Source organism: Eptesicus fuscus, chromosome 17 (assembly GCF_027574615.1).
Source record: "Eptesicus fuscus isolate TK198812 chromosome 17, DD_ASM_mEF_20220401, whole genome shotgun sequence".
NCBI classification, from domain to species: domain Eukaryota; kingdom Metazoa; phylum Chordata; class Mammalia; order Chiroptera; family Vespertilionidae; genus Eptesicus; species Eptesicus fuscus.
In genome coordinates this window covers 7,893,049-7,914,884 of record NC_072489.1, presented here as the reverse complement: position 1 = coordinate 7,914,884, position 21,836 = coordinate 7,893,049, and the positions used below count along the sequence as shown (strand labels likewise).

The 21,836-nt window shown below is 40.6% G+C and overlaps 1 protein-coding gene across 2 annotated transcripts in view; it reads left to right on the top strand.

The window, feature by feature from the left end:
* BMS1 (BMS1 ribosome biogenesis factor) overlaps positions 1-21,836 on the top strand; it is a 41,023-nt gene that overhangs the window by 3,193 nt on the left and 15,994 nt on the right. For both annotated transcript variants that reach the window (XM_028156909.2, XM_054729114.1), the window contains exons 4-13: positions 546-625; positions 5,011-5,199; positions 6,052-6,194; positions 6,911-7,032; positions 7,582-7,775; positions 8,728-8,867; positions 13,319-14,073; positions 14,580-14,681; positions 15,417-15,571; positions 18,310-18,391. In XM_028156909.2, coding sequence (XP_028012710.1) covers positions 546-625; positions 5,011-5,199; positions 6,052-6,194; positions 6,911-7,032; positions 7,582-7,775; positions 8,728-8,867; positions 13,319-14,073; positions 14,580-14,681; positions 15,417-15,571; positions 18,310-18,391 — 1,962 coding nt within the window. The remainder of the gene's footprint in view (positions 1-545; positions 626-5,010; positions 5,200-6,051; positions 6,195-6,910; positions 7,033-7,581; positions 7,776-8,727; positions 8,868-13,318; positions 14,074-14,579; positions 14,682-15,416; positions 15,572-18,309; positions 18,392-21,836) is intronic.

Genomic DNA, 21,836 nt, shown 5'->3' with positions numbered 1-21,836 from the left:
AGTTTTGGGGGAGTCAAAGGTTATATGCAATTTTCTACTGCACAAGGGTTGGCATCCCTAACCCCCTCATTGTTCAAGGGTCAACTATAGTTGGACTGAGGCTTCTCTTAGTCTTTAAGACATTTTTGTTATGGTGATGATTTCTTTGTACTTATTTTAGAAATGATTGTTCCACGAACATTCTGTTGTATTAGGTTTGAGGATTTTTTTAGCTATATTGGGAAAAACAGGAAGCTTTGATGGAGGTAGAAGCGCTGGCCCACTACTGAACAGCAGGATCAGGGTCATGAAATCCACTTGTCTGCCCATTCTAGTCGGGATTGTACCTGTTTGAGCACTTGATTCATTTGAGCAGTCTTGTTTATATTTTAAAATTAGAGAACATAGCAAGAAAACCAAGATGAAATATACCTTATCAATTTTCTCCTATAAAATGAATTTCTGGCATACTCCTATAAGTGTATATGGTGCTTGATGCAGTTAAAAATGTTAATTAGCATTAATATATTTTTTCAAATGTACAATTTTCATTTTTTCACTTAAAGGTAAAAAGCGCAGACTCACCATTATTGAATGTGGATGTGACATTAACATGATGATTGACCTGGCTAAAGTAGCAGATTTGGTAAGTTAGTGTGGGCAGTGGGTTTCTGACGGGGACTTAGAGCAGGTGGTGGGTTATTTATCCCATGTTGAAGGGAAGAAAGGCTTATGATTTTTAACCTTTTGCACTCGGATGTCGAGTGTGACTCGACACGGTTAGCATCGGTAGCAGCTCGTATGTTGAATTGTATTGAATGTATCAATAACTTGAAATATAAAAAAATCCAAATAAATAAGTTTGTATGAAAAGAAACTCCAGTTTTTTATTCTACTGCCGCGCTTTGTAAAATCTGGGGTATTTAAAAAATTAAATCCCGAGTAGAATAAAGGAATCGAGAAAAAAGCAAGCGAGTGCAAAGGGTTGAGGAAGTGGTGAGTGTTATGAGGGATGCAATAGATGTAATTGATGATGATGGTCATAATAATTTTTGTTATAATAAAAATGGGATGTGCACAATGAAATGTATTCTGAAATCTAAAAGTAAATCACAGGACAAAGAAAACCTTTAATGAACATAGCTAATAAAAGCTCATTAAGATATATATACATATATATATATATATATATATATATATATATATACACATACATGTGTGTGTGTGTGTGTGTATATATATATATACATATATATATATATATATATATATATGTATATATATATATATATATATACACAGACACACACACACACACATAGATGCATAAATATGTACATGAAACAGTAGTAATGGTCCATTTTTTGGACCCTTAGTGGGCACTGTGCTAACAGCTTTCTACAAATTTAGCTCATCTAATCCCCCAGTATGCCTTAGAGGTAAATAGGTATTATCTCCAATTGTGATGGAATCAAGACTCCCAGAAGTTAAATGATTTGTCAAGAGGGTGGGAACTCTACTCTTAGATGGTGCCAGAACCTCCGTTCTAAATGATTATAAAACAAATATGTGGATTGCCCATGAGAAGTTGTCAGAGTTTAAAATAAAACATCTCTACAGTACTCAGCATATGGAAATTGTGCAGCCTCGATTGCATTTACAGAAATGTTACTGTGCAAAAATAAAGCCCCCACCCCCCCAAAAAAAATTAAGCCATATTGCTTAGAAAATGTGGGGTAATAGATACCTTGGTGTTTTGGGGTTTTTTTCATTCAACTTTCTGGATAGCTGTTTGGTGACAGAGCTACAGGTTTTATTCTTTAGCCCAGGAAATCCTCTAAAATAAAAAAATAATTTAATACGATGTTATGGCTATCCCATTTTAATATCAGAAAGCTAAATACTATTCAAATTTTGAACATGTAATGCTACCATTAATAAAAATGTTATTGTCAACACAGAATAGTATAAACTTATTAAATCTTACATAAGTGAAATGATTGAAAGCTTAGTGTATGAGTCATTAGTTTCTCTTATGTAAAATACTAGAGGCCCGGTGCACAAAACTTGTGCATGGGGCGGGGGCGGGAGGGGGGTGTCCCCTCAGCCCAGCCTGCACCCTCTCCAATCCAGGACCACTGGCTCCTAACTGCTCACCTGCCTACCTGCCTGCCTGCCTGCCTGATCGCACCTAACTGCCCCCTCTTGCTGGCCTGGTCACCCCCAACTGCCCCCCCTGCAGGCGTAGTTGCCCCCAACTGCCCCCCACCCACCCGCCAACCGGTTGCCCCTTAGTGCCCCCCTGCCGGCATGGTCGTCCCTTACTGCACCCCCTGCCGGCATGGTCACCCCCAGCTGTCCCCCAACCCCCCGCCAGCCTCGTTGCCCTTCACTACCCCCCTCTGCTGGCCTGGTCGCCCCCAACTGCCCCCCCTGCAGGCCTGGTAGCCCCATGTAGCCTGCTGCTCGGTCGTTTGGTTGGCCCCCTCTCCCCCCCCCACTAACCACCCTCCGGCCTGGTTGCCCCACGCAGCCTGCTGCTCGGTTGTTTGGTCGCCCCTCACTAACCCCCCCTGCCAGCCTGGTCACCCCACACAGCCTGTTCGGTTGTCCGGTTTCGGATAGGATGGTTGCTTAGCCTTTTATATATATAGATTCCAAGTCCTAATTTTATTTAATTAATATTTAAAATATTTTTTTATTTCAGAGAGGCAGGGAGAGGGAGAGAGAGATAGAAACACATGTGATGAGAGAGAATAATAGACCAGCACACCTCACACTGGGGATGGTGTCCATAACCCAGGCATGTTCCCTGACCAGAAATTGAACTGTGACCTCGTGGCATGTTCCCTGACCAGATATTGAACTGTGACCTCGATGCTCAACCACTGAACCATGCTGGCTGGGCCCAATTCCTAATTTTAAAAGCATACACATATTCAGAAATAAGCCTTTCATATACATTTTTTTTTAAAGTTTAAAAAGGAACACATCAATTTGGTAAAATATTCAAACTGTACTACAGGGTGCAAACAATGCTTGTTTTCTGTTCCCTTGCTTCTCTCCGTTTCCCTCACAGCGCATCCTTCCAGATAATGTCTATACATACACATATAACCCTTTTGAAGCACACGGTGTTTATTATACTCAGGTGCTTTGTGTTTTTTTCACTTAGCATTTCTTGGAGGTAAATAAGTACTGTAGCTCAGCCTTACTAAGTATTCCATTGTGTGTACCATAATTTATTTAACTTTTTGTTGATTGCTCTGCTGTGGGTTGTTATAAAGCCTTCTAAGTCACAGCAGGGATACATAATACACGGATTTATGTTTGCGTGCATATGTGTGTGCACTGGAGGAGTAATACAGGTTTCATTTATCTTCAGTTGGCAAAGGTTGTTACTAAGACAAAGATTATGTTTGCCACCAATTTTTCTGATCGTACAACTAATTGCTTGCCCCTTGTCACTCCATGTTGTCAAATGGGATAAGGGGATACCACAGCCAGCCCGCTCAGCTCTCTGTGCAGCTCTGCCTATGCTCTGCAGCAGCAGCTATACTTTCCCACAATGCTCAGCAGCCCACCTTCATGGAGTTTGTGGTTCAGGATTATGAATGTTCCATAATTTAATCAGATAAGTTTTTCTGTATTTAAAAATTATTATATTTTTAAAATATATTTTTATTGATTTTCAGAGGAAGGGATGGGGAGAGAACCAGAAACATCAGTGATGACACAGAATCATCTATCGGCCGCCTCTTCTACGCCCCCTACTGGGGATTGAGGCGGCCACTGTGCATGTGCCCCATCGGGAATCAAACTGACCTGGTTCATGGGTTGACACTCAACTACTGAACCACACCAACAGGGCTAAAAATTATTTTTAATTATCTACAAAAAGATGAGGACAGAAATGTAATATCTTAAAACTAGAAGTCTCTAGGAGTCAGCGCTGAAATTATTTGAAGGGTCGTAAATTTAAAAAATTGGTCTTATCTGCTTCTTTTCTTATAGATTACCATTTGTAACTTTATTATCTTTTGACTCCATTCTAAACTGGTAGCCTTCTATTTTTAGTTTCTGAGCAATTGCATGTTACAAATTAATATATATGATAGAGCTTTTCTACTACATACTTCCCAGCAAAAGACTTGTTTTCCATATGAGAAAATTGAAACAAAAATATTTGGTTTTCTCTAAATTTTTTATATTTTTCATTTATTATCACTTCCTCCCATTTTTTGGATGTCAAAGATTTGGTTTCTTTGTTAGAGAGACCTGTTATTTGGCTTAAAAACACCTTGCCAAACAGTTTATTTCTTGAAGTAAGAACTTTTCCAGGTAAGGGCTAAATTAGATACAGCCTTTTCTGAGTTATTTCTCAGACATCAAAATCCTGAAGAGGAAGTTTATATCTGGGTGGATATTGTCTCATGTTTGCTTTTTAGAGCAAGTCAAAGGTATTTTTTTCCTCTTATGATAATTACCCCTAAATAATCACTTGATTTAGTCTAGAGCAGGAGTTAGCACTTTTTTCAGTAAGGGGCCAGATGGTTAATATGTTAGGCTTTGTGGGTCATAGTTTCTGTTGCAACTACTTAACTTTGCAGTTGTAGCTTAGAAGCAGGTGTAGAGCCCTGGCCGGTGCTCAGTGGTTAGAGCGTCGGCCCGCAGACCAACGGGTCTCAGGGTCGATTCCTCTCAAAGGCACGTACCTTGGTTGCAGGTTCCCCAGCCCCAGTAGGGGCGCGTGTGGAAGAGAACCAGTCAGTGTGTCTCCATGTTGATGTTTTTCTCTCTCTCTCTCCCCCTCCTCCCACTCTCTAGAAATCAATGGAGGGAATATCCTTGGGTGAAGATTAAAAAAAAAAAAAAAGCAGGTGTAGGCATTACATAAATGAATTAACATGGCTGTATTCCAGTAAAACTTTTGTTGTGAAATAGGTGCTGGCTGGGATTTGGCCCACAGGCCTTAGTTTTCTGATGGTCTGTTTTGGGTAGTTTCCTTAATAAATTGTCTTTTGTTTTTAGGTTCTGATGCTCATAGATGCCAGCTTCGGGTTTGAAATGGAAACATTTGAGTTTCTAAACATCTGTCAAGTACACGGCTTTCCTAAAATTATGGGCGTTCTCACTCATCTAGATTCCTTCAAGTATAATAAGCAGCTGAAGAAGGCGAAGAAGCGATTGAAGCACAGGTTCTGGACAGAAGTCTACCCGGTGGGAAGATAATTAATTATTGAATACTAACCCTGTAATCCTTTAGAAATAACTGCATGAGTGGGAGATCTTAACAAGCATCTCCACAGGACTCACCTCCTATATATCTGTTGATAGCCCCTGGCATACTTCCTCGAGGTAGTCTTTATTCTGGACCGACTAGACCAATGATGGCGAACCTATGACACGCGTGTCAGCACTGACACGCGTAGCCATTTCTGATGACACGTGGCCGCATGCCGAGGATGAAACATTTGCTGCTCCTGAGGATGAAACATTTGCGACTAGAGTCTTGGAGTTAGTTTTTTCCTCAAAGTGACACACTACCCGAGTTATGCTCAGTTTTTTGGCGAAGTTTGACACACCAAGCTCAAAAGGTTGCCCATCACTGGACTAGACTCTTAGTGTGTCTCATTTGTCTCTGTCCCCCAGCACCAGGCAGGTCTGGCTCTAAGTGTCTTGGATTTTCGACTTAATAGAGCGTCCAAGGGTTCTCATAGTTATGGGACCAAGAACGAGTGCATGCATACTGCCCCTCCTCCCTCCCCTCATACTGATGCGGCCCATTGGTCTCAGGATGCTTTGTGCCCAGGAGCCTCACTGCAGAACTCCAGACAGGTGCCACTGCTGGACTGCAGAGCAGTCTTGAAAGTAAATGTATTTGCAGTTCTGTCCTTACGAAGCCCTAACAAGATGGTTCCTGAGAGACTGGAGAGGTTCTGGAAGCATTGGCACCGTGGTTTGCTAGAAGTCTCCCTTTCTTAGCCTTGCTGCTTATTTCGAGGCCTTTATTTTAGTGCAGTATCGACAAGAATTTAGTTGAAATTTAATTTCTTTTTTCTTCATGTTTAGGGTGCCAAGCTGTTCTACCTTTCTGGAATGGTACATGGAGAATATCAAAACCAAGAAATTCACAATCTGGGCCGTTTCATTACAGTTATGAAGTTTAGGCCTCTGACATGGCAAACATCTCACCCTTATATCCTGGCAGACAGGTAAAAAGTGAATGTCATTTTTTCTTCCTTGCCCAGATATTTCAAAGCTAAGGAGGTTAGAAAAAGAACAGTAATAAAGCTTATTTTGTGCTTCTTTATGAATAGTTGAGGGAGAAATGTAGTTGAGGGAAAATATCTACTTTTTTTGTATCATTAAATAAAGATGCTGTGGCTTTGGGAATAAAATATTAAATGTTTAGAAAAATGTGAGGATTTTGAAGCATTTAAGGCTACAGAATGTGGCTCCATCTTGCTTTTCCAACCTTAAGTTGGTGCTCCAGTCACTCAGGTGTGTCCTGTGTTTTCCTTCCTTTATGTTTTTTTTTTTTTTTTCATATTGTTTTCTCAGTGTTGAGTACCCTTACTCCACCTGCCAGAACCCAACCCACACTAAAAAAACCCAGATCAAAGCTTAATCCTCTTCCATAAAGGGTTCCTTCTGGGTATGTTGTCTATCCTGCCCTGACCGCAGGGACATGCATTTCCCATTTCTGGGGTCTTATGGGATGTATATTTCATAGAGCCTAAGGTGCAATCATGTGTTTGCTTCTTTTCCTCTGGTAGATGGTGAGCTGTGCTTCCTTATTTCTGTATTTTCTATAATTTTCTAAACGTGTTGAGTGAACTAGTGAAGGTGATGAATTACTGACATGTGAAGGGGAGTACACGAACTTTGACATTCATTTCTGCCAAGTGATTGGGTTTTATTTTTCTAGGATGGAAGATTTGACAAACCCAGAAGATATCCGAACAAATGCCAAGTGTGACCGAAAAGTGTCTCTTTATGGTTATTTAAGAGGAGCACATTTGAAAAATAAAAGCCAAATTCACATGCCAGGTATTCTTTCGTTGCAAGATGTACTGTATTTGTAGAATTTTTTAGATGACTTCCATCTTCTGAGGAAAACTTCAAATTGGCCAAACAAGGTAGAGCCACCTTGCTGGAGTTTATTTTGTTTGTTTTTTTTAAAAATATATTTTATTGATTTTTTACAGAGAGGAAGGGAGAGAGATAGAGAGTTAGAAACATCGATGAGAGAGAAACATCGATCAGCTGCCTCCTGCACACCCCCTACTGGGGATGTGCCCGCAACCAAGGTACGTGCCCTTGACCGGAATCGAACCTGGGACCTTTGAGTCTGCAGGCCGATGCTCTATCCACTGAGCCAAACCAGTTTCGGCTGGAGGTTTTAAGGGTAACTCAGCTCTGCTTTGGCCGGCAAACACTGAGTTGCCTAGTCTCCTTTGCTCTTTTGTTAGCTGGAGAGACACAGTGCCAGTGTCGAGGATGCCCTTGTCGTGCGTGGTTGAAGCCTTCCTTCCGACTGGGGGCCATTCCTGCTGCCGGTAGATTTGTCAGCTGAAGCCATTTTTCTGTCTCTTCCAGGTGTAGGAGATTTTGCTGTGAGTGACATCAGTTTCCTACCAGACCCCTGTGCCCTTCCTGAACAGCAAAAGAAGCGCTGCTTAAATGAAAAGGAGAAGTTGGTTTATGCGCCTCTCTCTGGAGTTGGCGGGGTGCTGTATGACAAAGATGCTGTCTATGTCGACCTTGGTGGCAGCCACGGCTTCCAGGAATCGGTGAGGGCAGTCACAGGCATATAATTGTAGTTTTGTAATCTGTATTCGTATTTATGATAATGCCTATTGTAAATATGCAGCATATTTAACCACACTAAGCAGAAAGTAAAAGTCATGTCCCCTGTACCTCCCTGCTGCAAGACGCACAGGATCCCACATCTCCCAACATGAGCACCGTAAGCAGCGTGGTGCCTGACTTGCACCTCTCCTTATAAAATCAGTGTTTTCTAGCTCCAGCTCTCTTTGGTCTTTTGTTTTCTCTCTAAACGTATAATGTTTATTTAGATTATTACATATTATCTGTAAATGCTATAATGTATCTGTGTGTATGAGAAAGAGAAGTAATATATGGGATCTAACTATAAGTGCTTTTATAAGATTTGGCACTTAGGAATATGTGATTCTGTTGTTCCCTGTTAGTATTTGTAGAGCTATTTCTGTCTGTTGACAGTTGTGTAGTATTTCATTGTATGGATACACCTCATTTACTGAAGCAGTCTTCGGAGTGCTGATGGGCTCACTGCTTGTCCCCTAGTTTGAACGGTGAAGCAGTGAGACCTCGTACATGTAGCTTTGCTCACTGGGAGGGATCTTCCTATGCAGTAAATTCTTTGAAGTGAAATATTTGCATCAAAGGTAGCAATTTTTTTCTTAACGGATTCCAGATTTTTATTTCTTTTACTGTTCTGAAATGGGATTTAATTGGGCTAAAGAGTACATTCTGTAGCTTCAGCACCTCAAGTTTTTCTAGCTAAATATATGTACTCCGTGAACTTTGAAAAAGTTTAATGAAGACAGAATTCAATAAGAATTTTCTTTTCTTTTTGAGGCAGGAAGAAGGGTTTTCAGGAACTGTGTTTAGGGTAATTTTGAGAAAGTAATTGAAACCAGTGTGTCTCTATTCACAGTCCTTGTGCATTCCTCACTTTTCTTTTCTTGGTTGCCTTGGCAGGATGAGGCGAGTCCCACCCATGAACTGGTCCAGAGTCTCATTTCCACACATTCCACTATTGATGCCAAGATGGCTTCAAGTAGAGTGACACTTTTTTCTGATTCCAAACCACTGGGGTCAGAGGATATAGATAATCAAGGGTAAGTTTGCTATTTTTCTATTTTTAATTTTAAAAAATTCTACTACAGAAGATTCTATCACCCATAACTGCTATCATAACACATTTTGGTGGGATTCATTCCAGGGCGTTTTGTTTTGCTTTGCTTTGTATGTGCATATGTTTCTGAGGGCTCTTCCCCTTGGTCACATCACATGACTTTTTTTTTACATGGCATTTCTTTTTTTTTTTTTTTTTATTTATTTATTTATTTATTTATTTATTTTTTTAAATTACTTTATTGATTAAGGTATCACATATTTGTCCTCAACCCCCTCCCCCCGTTCCCTTCCCAATCCCCCACACACACAAGCCCCCCTCCCCCTGTTGTCCGTGATCATTGGTTAGGCTCATATGCAAGCACACAAGTCCTTTGGTTGATCTATCTCCCTTGTCCCCACCCTCCCCTACTTTCCCTCTGAGGTCTGACAGTCTGATGGATGCTGTTCTTGTTCTTCAGTCTATGTTGTTCATCTTTTCCCCTAGATGAGTGAGCTCATGTGATACTAGGAATACACTTATAGGAACTGAAAATGAGACAAGCAATAATGGTTATGCTGAGAGGCAAATGAATCAGTCTGTAGTGAGTTTCTTTCTGGGCCAACAGTTCTTTTGAGTCCCGGTTTCTATGTCCAACAGTTGTTAATGTGTTCATAACAGCAATGATACTTCAGTTCTGGATGGTGGACAAACGGCGGTATTGCAGGTCCGACCCTCTCCGGTTTGGTCCTGGGCAATCTGCAGTGACGCACATCTGCTGACTGCTAGTATGGCAAGGCATCTTCAGTGTCTTCCATCTCTGGACTGTCTCTCCCCTGACTTCATGGCTGGAGCACTCCTGTCAATTCCCCTCTATCACAGGAATCCATATACATGGCATTTCTTAAAACAATATGGAGAATTCTGTTTTTAACAGACCCAGAATATTCCTCAACTATCACAAAACATTTTTCATAGATTGCTTCTTAGGAGACCTGAGGCCACTTAGCTTCCTTTTAGTGGTCAAAATAGTGGAGCAAGCAGAGTCAGGGAGCTTGTGCACATGGCTGTCCAGAAGCCACACATTTTGTCTCTGAAAGTGTTACTTACATTGTGTTGTAGTATCTCCTGTGGGGTGATTTCCACTAATGTGTGGCTTATACAAATTATTTTCAGTGTGGGTTGGGAATTTGTATACCTTGTACATAGTTTTAGTTTTATTGTAGTAATTTGTGATTCCCAATACAAATCATTCTGGGGAAAAAAGATTGAGATTATCTAGTTTATAGCTTATCTTACCTAATAATAGAGAAACATGTAAATTGACTGTACCTCTGCTACACCCACAGCCAATCAGAGTGGGTATGCAAATTAACCCAGCAAAGATGGCAGTTAGTTTGCATACATACCTGGGTCCTGGGAACCTCCTCGGCACCCAGGTCACTCCCAGCCGGCCATTGGAGGGGCGGGGGGGCCCCCTTCCCAAGCCTAAAGCCTCAGGTGGAGGCTTTAGGCTTGGGAAGGGGCCGAGCCTGGAATCAGAGGGAAGAGGGAAAACAATCAATGGAAACGTATCCTCAGGTGAGGATAAAAAAGAAAAATAAAGAAATGTCATATCTTATGAAAGACACATCTTGAAAATGCCTAAAGAAAGTTGTCATTTTTTCATGGTGAAGGGACTGGAGTCTGTGTTGATGAAAATACCTTGGCGGCTGTGGTGACTGGCAGTGGCTGCAGCAGTGGGGTGATGGGGTTGGCGCCTTCCCCTGATCAGCCCGGTCACCTCCCACAAAGGGAGGCCAGACAGTGGCTTAAGTTTGCTAACAATGGAGAGCGGGCCTAAGCCATCAGTAGGACATCCCCTGAGGGCTTCCAGTATGTGAGAGGGGGTAGGCTGGGCTGAGGGAACCCTCCCCAGTGCACTAATTTCATGCACCGGGCCCCTAGTCTATAATAATAAGAGCATAATATGCTAATTAGACTGGATAGCTGAATGACCTTCTAGATGTTATTCCGATGTCCTTCTGGACCAAGCTGTGGCGGCGGGGACCGAGCAGAAGCACTTAAGGGCGATCAGGCAGGCAGGGGAGCAGTTAGGGGCAATCAGGCAGGCAGGCGAGTGGTTAGGAGCCAGCAGTCCTGGATTGGGAGAGGGATGTCTGACTGCCGGTTTAGGACCACAGGGATTGGGCCTAAAGCGGCAGTCGGACATCCCCTGAGGGGTCCCGGATTGCAAGAGGGTGCAGGCTGGGCCTAGGGACACCCATGCCCCTTGTGCACAAATTTCGTGCATTGGGCCTCTAGTCTATAATAAAAGCATAATATGCTAATTAGACCAGACAGCCAAACAACCTTCTGGACGAAGCCTGCGTTGCGGGGTTGCGAGGGCCGAGACAAGCTGCCATGGCTGCGAGGTCCAAGCCCCTTGCACAAATTTTGTGCATCATGCCTCTAGTTATAAATACAAATGAAGAAAAAAAAATCATCTGCCTCTCAACTAGCAGATGGTATAGCATGGTAGTTGAGTGCAGTAGTTCTATTTGGGGAAAACATCTCTAAGCCTCAATTTTATAATCTCTTAGTAGTTATGATTATTAAATGCAATAGTGTACATAAACTATTTAGCCTGATGCACATAACAAGTATTAAAGATCCCTATTACGGCCAGTGTTATTAGCTATTTTCATTTTTAAGTATTCTGGTCATCCTTGTCTACATGGACACTCTAACGTAGTTACAGTCATGATCATACAAAATTTCTGTGTATATTGTGAGCATTTCTTTTTTCTATAGTCTTTATATAGTCATCACTGTTATTGGTATACCTAACTTACACAATCTCTCTTAGTACAATTTTTAGTATTTTTTTCACAATTTTATATAAACTACATTAAATAGCTTCATAAGTTTTTATTTTATCTCGTGAATTTAGCATTTTTTTAAAAGATTTTTTTATTGATTTTTAAGGACAGAGGAAGGGAGCATGAGAGAGAGAGGGAAAAAAAACATCGATTGGCAGCCTTCTGCACACCCCCTACTGGGGATCGACCCTGCAACCCCAGCATGTGCCCTGACTGGGAATTGAACTGGCAACCTTTCAGTGCATGGATGACACCCAAGTGAGCCACACCAGCCAGGACTGGATTTAGCATGTTGATGATGATTCTTTATCAAGTATTGCATTGGTGATTTCAAAATGGCAATATTTTTTCTTCCTTTTTTTTTCTTTTTTAAATCCTCATCCGAGGATATTTTTTCTTTTCTTTTTCTTTTTTTTTAATATATTTTATTGATTTTTTTTTACAGAGAGGAAGAGAGAGGGATAGAGAGTTAGAAACATCGATGAGAGAGAAACATCGATCAGCTGCCTCTTGCACACCCCCTACTGGGGATGTGCCCGCAACCAAGGTACATGCCCTTGACCGGAATCGAACCCGGGACCCTTGAGTCCGCAGGCCGACGCTCTATCCACTGAGCCAAACCGGTTCGACCCAAGGATATTTTTTCATTGAGAGAGAGAGAGTGAAAGAGAAAGAGACATTGATGTGAAAAAAACATCTATCGTTTGCCTCCCCATCAGGGATCAAACCTGCAACCTTTTGCTGTATGGGACCAACCAAGCCACCCGGCCAGGGCAAAATGGCAATATTCTTAATTTGTTAGCTGGCATGCTTTAACAGGGAGCTTTCATTTCTACTTCTTTATTTTAGTATCACTTGACAATGGACATTTTTTGTTTGTTTCATTTATTATCCTATTACTATCATTATTCTTTCTGTGCCTGTGTTGTCCTTTTAGTCTGTCTCGTGTCGTTTTGGCACATTTCTTTTGCTCTTTGAGCACTTCCTGGCTGCTGACACAACAGGATGTTCCAGGCTATTGTACTTTCCCTGCCTTGGACCTGTAGCTAGCCATTTTTCTAAGGATCATGTGGTTCAAGCTTGGAAGTGGTTGGTCTTCTAAAAGATCTATTAAACACTCGCTTCCATTTTGAACAGTTTTTCCCTAAAATTAGTCTTTTTTTTTTTTTTTTAAGTGTTGTTAGGGAACTGCGTATGAGTTTGCTTACTATTATAGTATTTATTAAATTATTCCTTTCTGTGCTGTGTCATTTAAAAACATCCCTTGACAGTGCCGAAACCGGTTTGGCTCAGTGGATAGAGCGTCAGCCTGTGGACTCAAGGGTCCCAGGTTCGATTCCGGTCAAGGGCATGTACCTTGGTTGCGGGCACATCCCCAGTAGGGGGTGTGCAAGAGGCAGCTGATCGATGTTTCTCTCTCATCGATGTTTCTAACTCTCTATCCCTCTCTCTTCCTCTCTGTAAAAAATCAATAAAATATATTTAAAAACATCCCTTGACAGTATTTTCTGCTTTGTATATTTATTGACTTGCCATTTCTAGATTAGCAGGTTGTTTTACATGTTGAATTATTTTGCTTTACTTGGTAATACAGGCTGTGGATGCCAAAAGAGGAAAAGCAGGTGGATTTAAAAACTGGTCGAGTACGTCGAAAAGCCGTTTTTGCAGGCGAGGAAGATGAGTCTGGGGATAGTGATCCTGAAGATGATGAAGAAATGTCTGAAGGTGACAGGTTGGAAAATAGCTCTAGTGATGAAACAGAAGAGGAAGAAGATGCTGAAGTGACCGGTAAAGTGTATATGGCTGACAAAGGTGCCAAACGGCAGAGACTTGAGATGGAAGAAGACACCGAGATCGACTTGCCAGCATTTGCTGACAGTGATGATGACCTGGAGAGGAGCTCAGGGGATGAAGGAGAAGTAGAGGAAGCTGATGAAAGCAGTGAAGAAGAGGGCTCCACTGCAGGAGAGAGGGATAATTTAGAATCTAAGGCTATAGAAAAAGGCAGGAAAGCAGGTCTTTTACACAGTAATGGTCTGAGTGACCGTTTGAATCTGGAGAAGACAATGAAAAAAGCAGCCCTCACTACTTCAGATTCCGGTCATTGCACAGCTGAAGAGGCATTTGCATCTGAAGATGAATCTGAAGGAAGCTCCTCTCTCAGTACAGAGGAAAAGGACTCAGAAAATGAAGCGCTTGTTAGGAAGAAGTTTCCAAAGCCTTCTCAAGTGGTCAGTGGTCAGAAACGGGCGTCAGAGAGCTTAATTGATGAGACCAGTGATATAGAAGACTTACTCAAAGAGGAAGAAGAGTACAAGGAAGCAAGTAATTATTCCACAGAAACTTCAGGTATGCCTAAATTTAATTTAACTGCCCTTATAAACTTGGCACTGACGTGTCTTCTATAATAATAAAAGCGTAATATGCTAATCAGCCCAGACGACCTTCTGGATGAAGCCGGGGCAGTGAGGGAAGCCCGGGTCCTGGGTGCCTGCCAGCTGCCTGAGGGAAGCCCGGGTGCCGGAGGGAAGCCTGGGTCCCGGGTGCTGGAGGGAAGACTGGGTGCCGGAGGGAAGCCCGGGTCCCGGGTGCCGGAGGGAAGCCTGGGTCCCGGGTGCCAGTGGGAAGCCAGTGCTGGCAGCCCGGGGAAGGAAGGCCTACTGTTGCACGAATTTCGTGCATTGGGCCTCTAGTTTTACAAATAAAATGTCTATATTTGGGGGTCTGCTGGTTTGGATATTTGTTAACTTCAAATATTATACTTCAAAAAAGGATTTCAGGGTGAATGGGCAGTGAGCTTGAAGTAGAGGTGACAGATAAACAGCCTTAATTGATGTTGGCATTGGTCCTTCCAGGTGCCCTCAAATGGAAGGAAGACCTTTCCCGGAAGGCAGCTGAGGCCTTCCTGAGGCAGCAGCAAGCAACACCAAATCTCCAAAAGCTGATTTATGGGACAGGTAAAAGCTCTGGTTCATATCTAGAAGCATCGTAGATTCTTAGGCTATTTCTGGAAAGGCAATGAGGAAATTGGTTGGAGGTTTGAATGGTACTTGTGATATCTATAAGATATTTCTGGCTGTCATAGTTTGCATTTGGCAGATGTTTTTAATCTTCAGTTTATGAGTACCATAAGTTGGTCCTATGAAATAGATTTCTGGGTTTGCCATAAAACTTTTGATGAGAATAGTCTTCATTATGTCATTTTGTCTCCTCTATACCAAGTCTTTTATGAGAATTTCTTATATGGTAGAATTTAGTGCCAAGAAAACAAAGTGGTGAACTTTACATTGTGGTCCCTAGTTAGTACGTGATTAGAACAAGGCCAAAAGTGTTATGTGAGCTAGGAGCATCGAATCAGCAGGTGAGTGTGGACTGGCTTCCAGTCAGCTTTTGCCTAAGTTCTCTTAGTGACTAGGGACTCAGCATTCCTCCAGAGAAACTGTGATAACTGAGAGTTCTGCCTGTAAATCCCTTCCCTGCCCCAACCCCTGTTCCTCTCCCTCCTCAGTGGACTCTTTGCTGCTGAGTGCAGGAAGAGAGAAGTCTTCCTGACATGTTAGCGGCAGTTCCCTGGCTTCTCTCTGACTCCTGTGCTCAGGGGCACCACCATTCCTACCACAAACGGGACCCTCAGTCCCAAGTCCTCTAGGGTGTTGACTGTTCTCCCTTTTCCATCTTGGTGGTCTCTTTAGTGACAGAGGATAATGAAGAAGAAGATGAGGCCAGGGAGGAGCTTGGAGGGTTGTTTCGTGTCAGCCAGCCTGCCAGAGAGTGTAAGTACAAGGCTGACTCTTTGGACTGCTCCAGATTTCACTTGGAGGTGCCCCATGATTGGGATTTAGAGGAGGTAAGACTGAATATGAAGAGTACGTTTGATTTATGAGAAAATTGTCCTAAAAGAAGATCATGTGATTTTAATGTTGCCTACCTATTACTTTATAAGATAACAGGATATTTTCTCAGATGTTGGAGTGTATTTCATGCATCCTAAACAATGAAATGTTCTGAGTTTGGTTAGAGTCTAACCATTAGACCATGTACCTGTGTTATGGAGAAAAGGAAAATGTTCAGCTTTTAGTATGGATAGTATTTGAAGCATTGCAAATAAATTTTATACATTTAAAATATTTTATTTTATAATTTGAATGAATCTAGTGTCCCTCAGTTAGCAATTGTAATTTCTGCTATTTATAAACATAAATGGATTACACTGATGGTAAATTTTCTTTCTTATTCACCACTCTCTGATTACACTGGAATTCATTCAGTTCTCAGACTTGCTAGGCTTACTCCCCTCTGTTTTCTCTTCTGGAATGTTCTTCTGATCTTCCCAAGCTGGCTTCTTTTGATCATAAAATGTCACTCCTCAGAGAGCTCCAGTCATTTATTATCACATTGCTATTATAATTTACTGATTAGCATTTATGTACTTGATGAAATGTATTAACCATAACCATTTTTTATGGTAAAATTTAATACAGATTTTAGAAGACCACATAAAATAGTTGTTAACTTAATGAATGGGTTACTAGGTGAGGACTCTTGTGACCACCATGTGCCCATCCTAGTCATGGTCCTTCCCTTCCTTGCAGAAGGAACATGACTCTGTGGTAATCATCTCCATCATTTCGTCCTCTATGTTTGCATCATAAACACCATAGTTTACTTTTACCAGGTTTTTTGGGGGGTTGTTTTTCACTGTGCCTTTTTTAAAAAAATCTTTATTGTTGAAAGTATTACATATGTCCCTCTTATTCCCCCATTGACCCCTCCTAGCCTGCTCACTGTGCTTTTTAAAACTTTAAATATACGATCCTTTTCTCTGCCCTTCTTCCCCTCCCCTTCCATTTAATTTGTTTAAGAAACCAAGTATTTGGTGTGTAGTTTCTCATATTATGGACTTTATGAATTCCATTGTAACCCTGTGTGCAGTTTATCAGGCTCCTCTGTCCTCTGTGTTTCCTATAGAGTGGTACAGAGAAATAGCAATAGAACTCTGTGATGATGGAAATAATTTATATATGAACTGTCCAATGTGGCTATTGTGGCTGTTGAGCACTTTATGTCTAGTGGGACAGAAGAACTAAATTTTTAGTTTTATTTAATTTTTGTACTTGGTGTGAGATGAATATGACTTACTCTTTTGCGTATGGAAATCAGTTGTCCTAACACTATTTGTTGAAAAGACTGTTTCTTTCCCATTGCCTTGTCTTGGCACCCTGGGCAAAAAAAATCACTTGACCATAGATTTGTGGGCTTATATATGGACTCTTAATTGTATTCCATTTATCTATGTCATTCCTTGTGCCAGCACAATCCTGTTTTGATTACCGTCCTTTCATAGTAAGTTTTGAAATTGAGAAGTGTGAAACTTCCAGCTTTGTTTTCTTTTTAAGTTGTTTGATCTATTCTGGATCTCTTGGGTTTTCTGTATTTTAAGATCAGCTTTTCCATTTCTACAAAGAACCAGCTGGGATTCTGACAGGGATTGCACTGAATCTATACTTTAGAAAGTGTTGCTATCTTAGCAATATTAAGTTTTCTGATCCATTAACATGGGATACCTTTCCATTTATTTGGATCTTAAATGTCTTTCAAGAATGTTTTGTAGTTATCAGAGTCTAAGCTTTGCACTTTGGTTGAATGTATACGTAGCATCTTATTCTTTTTGATGCTATTATAAAAGGAACTGTTTTCTCATCATTTTTGGATTTTTTATTCCTAATAAAGAGAAATGAAATTTATTGTTCTATATTAATCTAGTATTTTACAACCTTGCTGACCTCATTGATTGATTAGTTCTGATAGTTTTTCAGTGGATTCCTTAGGATTTTTTGTAAACCAGATTATATCACCTGTGAATAGAAACAGTTTTCCTTTCTAAACTGGATGCTTTTTATGTCAATTTATTGCCTAATTGCCGTGGCTAGCACATCTAGTACAATGTTGAATAGAAGTGAGAGCAGATAGACTTTCCTATTCCTGATCTTAGGGGGAAAGCTCTCAGTCTTTCATCATTAAATATGATGCTAGTGGTGAGTTCTTCATGGATGTCCTTTATCGTGTTGAGGAAGTTTCCTTCTGTTCCTAGTCAGTTGTGTGCTTTTCATGGAGGTTCTGATTTTTAAAAGAATTTGTTTGGTCTTTGGTTCCTCTAAGTCAGTTATTAAGCTTAGTGAAATAAGGATCATCTGGGAACAGCTTGCCTACAGAACTTCTTGGCATAAAATAGATGTGTTCAGTAAATGTTTAGTGAGTGAGTGTAGGCATGAAGGAATGAGTAAATGAATAGACTTGCTTTTGCATGCATTGTAATCATGCTAGCCTCAAGGCTACTTTTTGAGAATTAGATTGTGTATGAAAAACATGACTCATAACCAGAAATATGATTCAATTGAAAGCCAAACAGCCACAATAAGTCTGGAGTAGCAAATAGTAAAGTTAAAAATGCTGTTTAACTGCATTGCCTTAAGAACACTAATAAACTTTGAAAATCTGTTGAATTAGTAAATATCTGTTTATTTATGAGGTCAGTGGCTAATAGGACTTTCCCTGTCTAATTAAGTGCTGATATTTCTGTGTAAGGTTATGAACAGTATCAGAGATTGCTTCGTGACTGGGAAGTGGGAAGAGGATAAAGATGCCGCCAAGATCTTAGCAGAAGATGGTAAGTAAAGGGATGTATCCTTTTGTTTTTTTAAGCTTTTTAAAATTTTTATTTATTTTAAAAAATATTTTTTATTGATTTTAGAGAGAGAGGGAGAGAGAGAGAGAGAGAGAGAAAAAAAAACATCAATGATAAGAGAATCATTGATAAGGAATTGAGCCTGCAACCCAGGCATATGCCCTGACCGGGAATCAAACCGTGACCTCCTGGTTCAAACTCTCAACCACTGAACCACGCTGGCCAGGCAAAGCGCTATGTTCTTCAACAAAGATTACCTTCTTTAAAAGTTTCTCCACATTTTAGTGGTCGAAAATAGTCAACTGTAAAATGCTTTGGGGAACACTGACAGAGTTATGGGTAGTATTCTGGTTCTTCTTCCATGGTGACATTATTTTCTCTCCCTGGTTAACTGACTAATTAGATAAAGATCTTAAAGAAAAGTGGGAAACTTTTCATAAATTTTATCATGTATTTGTTAAAAATAGATTTTTCTGTGTGTGAAAAATGTACTCAACATTTACATTTTTCTTTTTAATGATAAAGGAAGCATGCACTTATCACTTAGAATAAAACACTTAGAATAAAAAGTTAATATCTATATATATAAGCCTAAGCGACCAGAATGCTGGAACTGGTCACTATGACACACACTGACCACCAGGGGACAGACGCTCAGCACAGGAGCTGCCCCCTGGTGGTCAGTGTGCTCCTGTGGCTGGCCAACCTCCATGGGTCCCTCCTACCCAGCCAGCAGCTGGCAGGAAGGCAGGGCCGGCTGCGGCAAGGGGCTGAGGGAGGAAAGGCCCCAGCCGGCAGCCAGAAGGCCCCAATCGGCCCTGAATTTCAGTTTGGGGAGAATCTTTACTATTTTAAGTATTCTAATCCAGGAACACAGTATGTCTATCCATTTAATTAAGTCTTTGATCTCTTTCATCAGCACTTTGTAATTTTCATCATACTGATGGTGAATATATTTTGATAAGCTTATACTTATTTCATTTCGATTTATTTGATTTTGATTGATTTTTGTGTTTTTCTTTTATTCTGTTGAACAGTTCTAGAAGGTGTTTTTTTGGTTTTTTTCTTCTGTAGATTGCTTGAGATTTTCTACATCTGACGATAATGTTCTCTCTCAAGCAGGGACAGTATTGTATCTTCCTTTTCGACCTGTATGCCTTTTATTATTATGTTTTTTAAGTTATTTTTCTTATTGTAATGGCTAGGACTATTGCTAAGAGTGGAAATCCTGCCTTGTGCCCAATGTTTTTCATTGTTATGTATGATGTCAGTTTGGTTTTTCTGTAAATGCTTTTTATGTGCTCTGTTCCTCTTTATTCCAATCATGAAGAGGTGTTGGATTTTGTCAAATGCCTGTCAGTGTCAATTGATAAGATCATGTGAATTGTATTCTTTACACTTTTGATATAGTGGATTGCCATGATTAATTATTGAATGTTGAACCAGCCTTGTATACCTGGAATAAATCTCACTTGGTCAAGGCATACAATTAATTCTTTTTATATGTTGTTGAATTTTATTTGAAGTATTTTGTTGAATTATACATCTGAATTCATGAGAGATACTGGTATGTATGTTGTTGGTTTGTTTTTCTGTTTGTGCTGTCTTCATCTGGTTTTAGTATCAGGGTAATACTGGTCTCGTAAAATGAGTTGGAACATGTTCCAATATTTTCTGTTTTCTGGGAGAGATTGTTTAGAATTGGGATGAATTATATTTTTTCCTTTTTAAATTAAATTTATTGGTTAACATTGGTTAATATGATCATATAGGTTTCAGGTGTGATTTTCTATACAAGATCTGGATATTGCACCGTGTGCCCACCATCCAGGATGAATTCTTGAAATGTTTGGTAAAATTCTCTAGTGAAATTGTCAGGGCCTGGAGATTTCCTTTTTGGGAGCTTATAATTACAAATTTTATTTCTTTATTGGTTATAGGACTTTAGATTATCTATTCCATCTTGCCTAAATTTTGGTAGGAATTGTTTTCAAGGAATATCAAGGCCTATTAGGGAAGTGAAAGTCATTAAGTGCCTTCTCCAAGAAGCCAGCTTGGGCATTCTTTTTGTTTATTTATTTTATTTTTATTGATTTCAGAGAGGAAGGGAGAGGGAGAGAAAGATAGGACATCAATGATGAGAATCATTGATCTGCTGCCTCCTGCATGCCCTCCCCCCCCCCAACAGGGGAGCAAGCCCACAACTCCGCCATGTGCCCTTGATGGGAATCGAACCCAGGACCCTTCAGTCTGCAGGCTGAGGCTCTATCTACTAGCCAAACCAGCTAGGGCCAGCTTGGGCATTCTGAGTGTAATGTTCATAGCATCCTATTAATACCCTTTCGTTCATCGCTGCATTCATGTTTCTTCATTTTACAGTTCTAGAGGCAAGTCAAGGTCAGAGTGCCAGAGGCTTGGTGTGTGGTGAGAGCTCTCCCCTTGGGTTGTAGACAGGCACTTCACACGCCTCTCCTTGCTGCATGCACTCCTGATTTTCAATTTTGTTGATGTCTGCTCTTTATTATTTCTGGTTTTTGCTTGTTTTAGATTATTTTGCACTTTTAAGATTGTCTTAGGTTATTGGTTTGAGAACTTGTCTCATTCTTAAATGTGAGCATTTAGTGCTGTAAATTTCCTCTCAGCACTGCTTAGCTGTACTCCACAAATTTTCATAATAGTTGTGTTTTTATTTTCATTCAATTCTATGCATTGTTATATCTCCTTTGTGACTTCTCTTTGACCCATGCATTATTTTAGAAGTGTGTTGTTTAATTATCAAATGTATAGAAATTTTCCTGTTGTCTTTCTGTTATTGATTTCCAGTATACTTAAATTGTATTCTAAGACAGTACTCTTATGATTTCAAACTATTTAGGTTTGTTGCAATTTGCTTTATTACCCAAAATATGCCCTATCTTGGTGGATGTGCGGTGGGTGCTTTAAACATTATGTATTCTGCTGTTGGTAGGTAGAGTGTTCTGTATGTGTGAGTTATATTCTGATGGGTTGACTGTATTGTTCAAGTCTTTTGTATCTTTGTTGATTTTTCTGTCTAGTTTTATCAGTTGCTGAGTAGAGGATGTTGAAGTCGCCTAGTGTAATTGTAGATTTATCCATCGCTTCTCTCAGCTAAATCAGTTTTTCCTTCCTATATTTGAGGCTCTGTTTGGTTCATACACATTTAGGATCGTTACATCTCCCAGGCAGGTTGATCCTTTTGTCATTATATATTACTAGAGGCCTGGTGCACAAAATTCATGCATGGGTGGGGTCCTTAGGTGTGGCCGGCAATCAGGGCCATTTGGGGCCTTCCTGCTGGATTGGGGGAGGGACCAGGGGAGGTTGGCCGGCCGTGGGAGGTTGGCTATGGGAGCGCACTGACCACCAAGGGGCAGCTCCTATGTTGAGCGTCTGTCCCCTGGTGGTC